The sequence below is a fragment of the Ruditapes philippinarum genome, unplaced genomic scaffold (assembly GCF_026571515.1).
Source record: "Ruditapes philippinarum isolate M1 unplaced genomic scaffold, ASM2657151v2 ctg72_1_1_1_1, whole genome shotgun sequence".
NCBI classification, from domain to species: domain Eukaryota; kingdom Metazoa; phylum Mollusca; class Bivalvia; order Venerida; family Veneridae; genus Ruditapes; species Ruditapes philippinarum.
In genome coordinates, this window is record NW_026857713.1 from 94,462 (window position 1) to 105,943 (window position 11,482).

General features: G+C 35.6%; 3 protein-coding genes across 3 annotated transcripts; all 3 read right to left on the reverse strand.

Moving 5' to 3' along the window:
• Positions 1–206: 206 nt before the first annotated feature.
• LOC132750665 (uncharacterized) lies at positions 207–911 on the reverse strand. The gene has a single exon (XM_060740681.1). The coding sequence runs from the start codon at positions 909–911 to the stop codon at positions 207–209; it is 705 nt and encodes a 234-aa protein (XP_060596664.1).
• Positions 908–2,077, reverse strand: LOC132750655 (uncharacterized). Its single transcript, XM_060740664.1, has one exon. It carries the CDS (start codon positions 2,075–2,077, stop codon positions 908–910), a length of 1,170 nt encoding a protein of 389 aa, XP_060596647.1.
• Positions 2,078–2,185: 108 nt separating this feature from the next.
• Positions 2,186–4,936, reverse strand: LOC132750656 (uncharacterized). Its single transcript, XM_060740666.1, has one exon. It carries the CDS (start codon positions 4,934–4,936, stop codon positions 2,186–2,188), a length of 2,751 nt encoding a protein of 916 aa, XP_060596649.1.
• Positions 4,937–11,482: the final 6,546 nt, after the last annotated feature.

Genomic DNA, 11,482 nt, shown 5'->3' on the forward strand with positions numbered 1-11,482 from the left:
AATTGTAAAAGTGGTCAGTGAAATAAGAAGCAACTACTTTGCGTTGTGTCTAAAATGATAATGTTTATTAACGGTAAAATAACAATACAACGGAAATGACGTCGTATAAACTCTTCTTCCCGCCAACGTAACGTTGTCTGCCTGCCGTTCCCGCTAACGTAACGTCGTCTTTACGACATCCTCCCAGGCGCAAAATATGGTAACTGTTACATAGTCTCAAGGGGGTAGAGCTTTACAATTGGTCTTGATGTAGTGTGCCCGTTACTGGTGCGAACCATGGCTGCTCGTGTCAATCCATCTTTACCAGTGATCAGTTGTTCAATAGTTCCTAATTTCCACTGTGATTTCGGGGTTTCATCATGAATAATTACTACATCGCCGACCTTTATCGTTTGGCTATTGTTTCCCGTAGTTTTGTGATACTGGCGTAATGACGTCAAGTACTCGTGGCGCCACCTATCCCGGAAATGGCTAATGATCTGTGACTGTATTCTCGCTTGTTTGGTAATCCCATCTCTTGAAACTGGTTTTGGTTCGGATATATCTTCATTGTAAGGCAGGGCTGTCAAACGCCGTCCGTATAGCAAATGAGCTGGTGTAATTGGTTCTGGATCGGTTGACTCTGACGTAACGTAAGTCAATGGACGGTCGTTCATGACGCTTTCTACCTCTGTTACGATTGTTTGGAGAGTATCATAAGTGACGTATGCACCACCAAGAACCTTTTTGATAGCTGTTTTGGTAAGACCGATTAATCTTTCCCACCAACCACCAAACCAGGGAGCGAGCTTGGGAATAAATCTCCACTCTGTACCATGGTTGTGTAACGTGTCTTTTACGGAAGTAGAATTCATTAATTGGCGTATTGTATTTGCTGCTGCTTGAAAAGTTGTTCCGTTATCAGATATCATAACCTTGGGTAGAGATTTTCTGCTACTGAATCGCCTAAACGCTTGTAAAATGAAGATTCAGTCATATCTGAGACTACTTCTAGATGAACAGCTCTGGTCGAAGCACAAGTAAAAAGACAAATGTATGCCTTCTCATTTTTGTTTTTTCCTCGTAAATGTAAAGCTCCGGTGAAATCAACTCCAGTCACAGTAAAAGGTTGTGTATCTTGAACTCGTATCTTTGGCAAAGGTGGGGGATCTGGCGCTGTGTACGGTCTTCCTGACACTCGGCGGCACTGGTTACACTTCCGGAGTAATTTCTGAATACACTGGCGTATTGATGGAATCCAATATTTCTGGCGTATATGGGTAATAAGTGCACTCGTACCTGCGTGTAAGTGTCTTTCATGGGCGTCTATAATTACAAGTTTCGTCAGTTGGTGGTTTGCCGGAAGCAGATATGGGAATCGGGTTTGCTCAGCTAAAGGGGCGTTATGAATCCTACCACCACAGCGAATGAAGCCATTATTGTCAAGGTATAATTGTAGTTGCCTAACAAGCGTTAGGTTTCTCCTTCCGGTCTTGATACATGTAATCTCAGCGCTATATGTGGTTGCTTGGCAATTATGAAGCCACAACTTCTCAGCATCGGCAAGTTCTTTTACAGTTAACGTCAGAGTTGACGTATTATCGGAAGTTCTCGCAGATCGGCAATGTTGAATGAATCTCATCATATAGGCTGTCACCCTAAGAAGCTTTCTGTAACGGCTAAACCTGTTGATATCAATGACATTGTGAATGCCGTAGGTTGTCATGGTAACAAGTGTATCATCTTGTTCTTCTGCGAGTAAAACAGTTGTTACAACAGCTGGTTGGCTCGGGTACCGACTTTCATCAGTTAACCAATCAGGACCTTTCTCCCATAATCTATTCTTCAGAAATTCAGTAGCTGTCATTCCTCTTGTCAACATGTCAGCCGGATTGTGCTCGGTCTGACAGAACATCCACCTTTTGTTCTCTGTAAGATTGTATATTTCAGTCACTCTATTCTGTTCAAATGTTTTCAACTTCCGGTTGGATGACAGCCAGTGAAGAACAATTTGACTGTCAGACCACATGTGTACGGATGCTGTAGGTATCGTCTGTAGTACGTGCTGCAGAAGTCTTGAACCAATCACTGCAGCCATAAGTTCAAGCCTTGATAATGTCAGAGGCTTCAAAAGTGCGACACGTGTCCATGACATAACACGTGCAGACTGGTCACTACGTGTAATGTATATTACTGATCCATAGGCCTAAAGGCTGGCGGACCAAAACACATGAAGATGAATATCTGAGGATGCGCTGGCAGCACTGTCGCCTATACCGGAAGTAAATGCCAAAGAGTCAGTATCCTTGAAGTAACTTCTCGGGTATCTGGTAGGGATTACACTGTTTAAGTCTTTAGCAAAGTTATACCATTGGGTCTGTAGGTCATCTGGTAGGGACATGTCCCACTCGAACTTTTGCTTCCAAATATCTTGAAGTAGGATTTTTGCACGAATTGTGAGTGGGGTCAGGAAGCCAAGGGGGTCATAAATCTTCGCTGTTTCCTTGAGTATGACACGTTTTGTCATAAATTGGGAAGTAGAAATGGTCTTCTGTGCTAAGAAAATCTGGTCTGATATCGGGTCCCATTTCATTCCAAGGATGTTAGTTATTTCTTCAGTTTCTGCTACTGCTTCCGCTTCCGCTAGGCTGCGCAGAGAACTGTTGTTAGAGCTCCAGGACCGTAAGTTAAAACCAGCAGATGTCATCAATTTGCGTGTGTTCTGGAAGTAGTCAAGTAGAGTACTCTCGTCAGAAAAGCTAGACATCACGTTATCAACATATAAGTCTTTCTTAAGTATTGCACTCACCCAATTATGATCATTGGCACTCAGATGCTTGGTTAAAGTGGCATGAAGTATAAATGGTGAACATGTGGCACCAAAAAGCACGGACTTGAATCTGTATGTTGTAAGGTCACTATTTGGATCATAAATGTCGTTCAACCATAGAAATCGTGTGACGTCACGATCATTCTCGTTGAGTTGTATTTGAAGAAAAGCCTTTTCAATATCTGTGCAGACGGCATATCTGTGCTTCCTTAAGTTCACTAAGATACTTGTCAATTCGTTGATCTCAGGAGGGGTTGATTCAAGGCAATCATTAAGACTCGGTGAATTTTTGTTTTGACGACAACTACAGTCAAACACAATACGGATAGGGGTGGTGGCCGAATGTTTCTTAACTCCGTGATGTGGGATATAGTGCACGGGACGCTCACTTGATAAAACATTCACTTTCTCTATAAATCCTCTCTTTTCCTGGTCTTTAATTATGCCGTCGTACTTTTGTAGTAAAGGGGGGTCTTCACGTAGTCGTCGTATTGTGTTCTGAGTTCTTCTTAATGTGATGTTATAGTTGTCGGGTAAATTAGGGTGATCAGGTTTCCATGGCAACGAAGCAGTATACTTGTCATTTTCAAAGGTAATGCAGTTCTTCTGATAATTATGTAAGTCAGAAGCTTTTTCTTCTGCTTCGGGTAAAATGCCGATGGATTCTAATTTCCAGAATCGCTCAAGATCATCATAATCTGGTGCAGATGTAATAATATTCATAATGTAGTTCGTAGCGGTACTTGATGACGTCACCGGAAGTGGTCCGGACAGAAGAAAACCAATCTTTGACTGGACAGCTGTCGGTCCGTCGCCCCGTATAATACGGTCTCCAATGATCTCCCAATATCTATCCGCTCCAATTAGTAATGATATGTTGAATGTGTCAACTTCCGGTACTGGATGGGCTAGTTTCAAACCTCGTAAATATGGCAAATGTGTGGCAGCTCGTATTTGGTTACGTAAAGGCACAGCAATAGACGGCACAATTAAGACATCAATGGCAATTTTCTCTGAGTTGTCAGTTATCAAGTAAACTGTGGCGGTTTCAAAATGGCCGACTTTCTTGGACTCCGCCCCGAATGCAGCCAGATGTACAACTTCAGACCCGCGTCTCTGTAATTGTAGTGTTTCGGCGAGTTCATGAGTAATAAATGAACGCTGCGCTCCTTCGTCAAATAAAATGTTTGCTTTAGCACAGGCGTGACCGGAAGTAACCTCAGCAACAGCAGTCTTCAGTAAAACGTTGTTTCTACTTTGTGTTGCAGAATGTAGAATAGCCGATTGTACACTGGAACCGGAAGTAAGATGCGTTGTTGCTTCACTACCGGAAGTAGGGACGAAACTTGGAGCCGATGTGTTCAGTGAGCTTCCGATACTCTGATCGCAAATGCTGGTATGGTGTTTCCGGTTGCATTTTCTACACCGGTGTTTTGAGCGACAGGAAGCAACAAGATGTTTGCCTAAACAGTTGAAACACTGTTTCTTGCGATGAATAATGGCTTTTCTCTCCCTAGGATTTATGATGTTTTTACAGTCATTAGCAAAATGTTTTTCACTGCAGAAAGGACATTGGGGGCGTTGGGGTATTTGGACTTCTTGTATGTGCTTTAAACTTTTCTTCTTTTGTGTTGGTCTTGTGCTTGTAAGGAAAGATGCAGTTGCCAAATGTTCATATGTAGTCTGTGTTGGCTGGCCTGAATCTATTATATTTATCTCCTTCTTTAACGCTCTCCTAAGTTCCGGAAGTCGCCATTCACTCCCGCCATGGTCGCGTGTCATGTTCCGCTTGATCTCCGCCGGAAGTTTTTCAAGTATGACCGGTATAAGTAAATTTCCAAAGGACTCATGACCTTGACCTAGGGACTGTAGACCACGGATATATGCCTCCATCTTTTCTTGAAACGGTCTTAGACTGGACAGTTGGGAAGTTGGTCTAGGTAAATCCAGCAAACCTTGCATGTACGCATTTACAACTTTATGTGTCTGACCAAAACGTTCCTTGAGTAAATGTATAGCTTCTGAATAGTTTCCATGTGTAACATTCAAACCATCAATCACACTGGCAGCATCGTCGGACAATAGAGTTTTCAGATAGCAAAATTTCTGCACCTCAGAAAGTGACATGTTGTTATGTATACTTGACTCGTAACAATCCCAAAATGTTTGCCACTCTAAAATGTCTCCAGTACAATTTGGTAGTGTAAGCTTCGGAAGTTTATGAAACTGTGAAGCAGACTGAATTGAAATGTTACTTACGTTATTAGCCGATGTGCTATTAATTCGGTTCCCGGAAGTTCAATCAGCGTTACTGTGCACGGGTTGTGCGGTCTCATGGTTGTTACTATTTAGGGGCTCCTCAAGTGTGGTATTCTCAAGGGTAATCTGTGGGGAACGGGTGATCTCCACGGCAGCGCGGTGTTGAGCCTCCAAATCTCCAATGCGTAGCCGAACTTCCAGCATATAGTCCTCAGTCTCGAGCATCTCGGTCTCCATGTCTACCTCATCTACCTGCGACATTATCTCCTCGTTGATCTCTTCCAGCGCCATAAGTTTGTTACGTAGAGTTTCAATAACGGTAGTAAAGTGCGTATTATCGCCCGCATATTCTTCTAATTTGCCAAGTTGACGTGTTATCACAGCCTTATGTGCACTTCTTCTCTTCTTTATTCTCAAAATATCCATAATTTCTGTTTTTGTCACGGCACCAAAATGTAAAAGTGGTCAGTGAAATGAGAAGCAACTACTTTGCGTTGTGTCTAAAATGATAATGTTTATTTACGGTAAAATAACAATACAACGGAAATGACGTCGTATGAACTCTTCTTCCCGCCAACGTAACGTTGTCTGCCTTCCGTTCCCGCTAACGTAACGTCGTCTTTACGACAAGAATGATCTACGCCCCAATAAATAATTATCTGACACACTTGCTTAAAAGGTGATGCTTTTAGTCTGATACAAAGACGTATTGACACTGACCATTAAACAACAGATAAACGAAAGGAAGTATAACAAATACTCAAAGTTACAAAGTGCTACAAAATTACTTTTCGTCAACCTCAACGTCCAGGAAAAAACGCACCATTATAAAAATGGGTAATATTTTTGTCTTTTCTTCTTTTGGATGAATGATATAATGTCAATAGAGTTATTTTGCGTAGAAATAAGCATAACAACACACTCACAAAATAGGCTAATGACAAAGAAAAATATATGTTAAAATAACTGATAGCTGTAATTGGAATATTTACGTCATAACTAAACTTTATTATCCGATGTTAAACAACGAAAAAAATTAAATTTACTTTGTAAACAACTAACAGTTTATTAAAATGATTATGGATATAGTGGCTGATAGGTGAACAATTTTACCATCAATCATGTTAGTAGCTAGTATCATGTTTGTAGAAACTATCAATAAAATATTATACTATGTGGTAGAATTGCATGTTTAGTCATTTGCAGGTGTCAAGTGTCGTTAGAGCGGAGCAACCACGGGATCACAAGAATTCAGAAATAAAAGTTTATGACTTTTGAACAACCTAATTAAGCATTCATTATTAAAAAATCCATTTTAGAATATAAACAATACAATTTTGGTATATGTACAAACGCAAAATATAATTGGCGTACGAACTGTCTATACATTTAATGTGACCAGTTACCGAGTATGGTAAACCGGCATCAAATTATGAATGATATAAATATAATTTTTAAACAGAAATAATATTAATTTTGATAAAAAGAACTTGAAGTATTATATAAATATGAAAATATATGCAATTTGACATCAATTTGGTCTGAAATGGTCAATAGAAAGAAAGATCGACAATATAATTTTTGTGTTTTACCGGTAACATAAATAATAAAAAATAATGTGTCATTTATAGAAATCTAATAACTGTTTTTGAATAAGTTATAGTGTTGAATAAACGTTGGGAATAGCTTTGTCTTTTGTTTTAGTGCCTCTTGATATGAAAAGTAAGCAAGTCATAAAAATAAAATTGAACAACAACTTATATTGTTTTTTTACTGATTTCCTTAGGTGCTGGAAAATGTATCACATTCAAAATTATTCATCTATCATGTTTGTACCTATACACGAAACTACGTTTATTTTCTGAAATGAAATTGTAGAATAACTAATAGAAAAAAATGTAATAAAACCCAATTAAGCATGACTGAATATGCAACAAACATAAACTTGACGCAAAAAGATGTTCTATAAAGTATAAATCATTCAACACAAATATTTTCCTAGACTTCGGCAAATTAAGTATTTGATTTCAGTAAGTATTTAAGGAGTATTAATGTTGTCTTAGTCGATATATTGTTTGCATTTCGTGTTGTGAGTTTTTCCCTATGGAGCCAATAAGACTTTTTATAATCTGATTAAGTACATATCGTTCAGACGTTAGATATATTTATTTAAGCAAATGAGCAGCGCCACATGTTATCGATGGTTTCTAATGTCAGTTTAGTCAAATGATGGAGAAAAAGAATATCTGTCACGTTCCCATATGATCTTTTATGTAAATTATTTAAAATTACATCTAAAATCTATTTACATTTTATTAAGAACTTCGTTTTCCTTTCCTAGAAATTATTTTAGTTATTAGGAGAACTCCTACGACCTAGAGATTAAAATAATATCGTTTTGTACGAAACTCTATGGGTGTACATACAATTCTTTTACTTCTAGCAAACCATCCAAAAACTCAGTAAAACTGACATTTAGCTTGGAAACATTTCAGCTTTACTTGTGGAGACAAATCTACCTCAGTTGTTATTTCAGGCATCTATATAGAACCACCGACGTTTCTTAAACTAGCTGTATAGCTTTCTTGCATGAAATTATGCAAAATCCCTGTCCCAAAAAAAGAATCTCTAAGACTATAAAAAATGGGAAATTCTTCGAGACAGATATCAAAATGCACCTCTTCAAGAAAAGTTAGAGAAAATTAATATTGATCGCCTAAATGCATGGCAATTCAGAAGTGTTTCTGGTTACAAATAGACGAATGATAACCGGGTCTTGAAAAGAAAACTGAATTGGAGAGAAAACAATTAACATCCTGGCATAAGATATGAAGAAGTGCTATATAGTGAGCAAAAACAAGTAAGCATTGTCACTTTTGATTTTAGTAGAGCTGATATATGTTTGATGCATGTGTTGTATTAAATGTCAAATTAATAGTTTCATTTCCGTTATATCTCTGAATTGGTAAAATATTTGCTTTTCAAATATCTCATTTACAAAATCAAAGTAAAGGAAAAACAACAAAAGTTGTGAAAATTGCTGTTAATACACAAAATATCGCTAAAATTTTCTAATATTATTACAATGTTTTGTTATCAGTAATGAGATAAAACCTCGTTTTACATTCAAAAGTTCAATCGTCATCCTACCTTTTTTTCGTTACACTGGAACATTATTCAAGGTAAGCAAAAACTGCTCACTTGTTCTTTTTAGAATTATTGCTGGTATTATACGTATCTATTTATATGGCATAGTACATAAGTCTATTTGAATATACAAGTATTACATACTTAAGAGGATATGTGTTTGTTTTGCATGTTGGATCGATATATATTTAACAAAGTGAAGACCAGATGTAATATTTTCAAGTGTTGGCGTAGTTTCATGTGCTCCTCTTAATCAAGCACATTTTACTCACGACGGCGTGTATGTCTGACGATATTTCAACTTATTTAGATCATATCATTTTCATCTACATTCAGATATAATCAGGCTATTTATATAACTGTCCAATAAAAAGCATGTTATAAAAATCGTTAACTGGTTATCATAGTTATATCAGTTCAAAAATACTGAATTTTCTAAATTTATAATTTACTTATATAGAAAACTGATAAACAGAGATTATTACAGATGTTATCGTTAGTGATATAGTTTTTACTTCTAAAACAAAGTTATTTGTTTTACAGAAAATAGAAAGACAGTAGTAGTCCTTAACCAACTCCCTTTTGATAAATTAGTCTGTATAACTTTTGTCTATTCTCCTCACAATTTTCTTCAATTTGACTAACATCTTCTTAAAAATGCTTCTAATATTGATTTAACATCTAAAAGAGAATTTGTCGTAAGTTGAAAAACGTGCATTGCTAGCCACTGAAAAAAGTGTCACTTTTGACTGTATAAATATGTGTTGGGATGTTATTTTTAGTAAATACTTTTAAGACAAAAGTATATATTTTACTCTAAATATCATATTCATTTTCAATATAATGTTAAATCAAATGCACTGAAAATATTATCGACAAATATGTAAAACATAAATCACCCAAATATAATGTCCCTTTAATTTATCTCTTCTTGACAGTGTTGACCTTTTCTCCATAAAAAATAAGCATTATATTCGTGAAAGGCAGCATTATAATATGAATTATCTAAAGAACACAAAAATCTTATATTAGAGATTGCTAAGGAACAGCCTTTTGTGTCCTTTTGACTGTAATGTAATGTCAGGTCGCAATAATCTAATATAGAACTAAAGCAAATTAATTATTTTAGATTTTGTACAAAAGGCTGTAGACAAAATACAACAGGTTAAAAAAGATAGGTTTTTCATTAATCTCAATATGTCTATGGTTGACCAGCATTATCCGTTACCAAATTATAATTTCATGTATCGGTAAATGCGTAAAGGAATAAATTTTTATTATACTCAAGTTCTAAGTTCATTATTTACTTTTGTCCAAAGAATAAATGTTATTAAAATGAAGCATTTAATTGGCATACTCATAAATTATTTGTTTCATTTTTTCATTTTAATGTTATATAAAAATATCATTTGTCATTCATTTGCACAGTGTTATCGATTGATGCACATTTCTTCAGAAAAATATTACTTTAAATTGATGAGGTCGCCATACAAAACATTCCAGGAAAGAGTTATTTATGAAATATATATCTTGACAGAATTGATACAAATTGACACTTTCTTGCGAGCTGTTTTGCAAACAAGATCAAATGATTTTGATGTTCTACTATTTTGAGTTTAACTTATTCCCCAAAACACCACCGTCGGATATCCATGACCGAACCATTTACATTTATCAGCCGTGAGATTTGTCGCCGATATCCAGTCGATAAGAGGTGTGTATATGCCTTACGATTTCATGAGCGATTAAAACCAATTAAAACGCTCGTTCTATACGACATTTGGTGAAACGTTAATTCTAGACATAAATTTTACTATTGCAGTCTCTACTTGTGGAATAATATTTTTTGGGGATAGTTCTGCCTATTATATTGGCAAAAGTCTGGAAACAAAGTGATCCCTCGGAAGCATTAATCACAACAAAATTAAATAAATAATTGGAATTTGCAAAGACATTCTCGGAATGATCTGAGATTGATGTCTTTTATTTCTATATTACTTCCTGATTTTTTCAAATTTATGCATGGAAATATGCTCAAATGGATGTATGGATTTCTATTTAACCAAAATAAACATTAACATACTTTTGACATGTGATGACAAACTTTTGACATGTGATGATTTTTAATATTTTACAAGATCATTTTGAATGTAACTTACAAATACCATTGTATCTAAACGCTTAAGTTTATAGCCAGAACAATTATCAAATAAGGTTCCTTTTGATATGTTTTGACCAACCTTTATGATTTCTTGTTTATCTTGGTGCTAATACTCGAATCATGCCCTATTTATTGTCATATATCAAATAACATTTTCTACGTCTGATAATGATAGAAATAAGGTTATCGACATTTCAAAAAAAACAACTCCACTTACCTTAATAAATATGCTGAAACGCCAAACAACGTTTGACAAACGAATCCAGAAACGTGACATTAAAGTGTTCAGATACCTTTTTTAATAACAAAAATGATCTAAAAACTATAGATTTATTATCCATTCATATAGTATTTGTGTGTGCAAGCTATATGTTATTTTTCTCTTTGCACTGCTACGGCAAAAAGAGACTCTGTTAGGGCAGTACGAGTAAAAGTAACATAGTTGAAAAAAGCCTGTCTTGGGAAAAGATGAGTTATTTTGGAATTAACGTTCGGGAAATGAAAACACTACATCTCGCAGTTTGAGAAAAAAATGAGTTCAATTGGGAATATAATAATTACGACATTTATATTCAAATCCTTCGTGTTCGCTGTTATAGAGTTAAATGTGAAGTCTCGGAGGATACGACATCAAGTACATTGTGTCATATTTTTTGTGTGGCTATTATCAAAATTACTTTTAATAGCAGAATATTTTGGTAAGGCATACTGATAAAATAGTTGCCAAACTATGATATTTTAATTTATAAGCTTCAATAAAATATAATGACTGCCACAAATTTAAACGTAGATACAAAAATAAAGTTGAAATGGATATCATTTGCAATAAATTAAATGTTTGTTGTTGATATTTTACACACGTCAGACAATATTTAAAATATGATAGGGTTGCGCATTAAACTTTAATTAAACTGTTTTAACTACAATCATTATTATCTTAAAATGAAATATTCAAACCTGTATTACTTGTATTATTAAATAAAAAATAAATAAGAGCATTGCGTTGTTTGTGTGTAATGTCTAAATTTGAAACTTTCATGTCTTTGTATAATGTGTGTTTATTAAATAACAAATACATGAACAAATTACGTTCGGCTACTGAATTT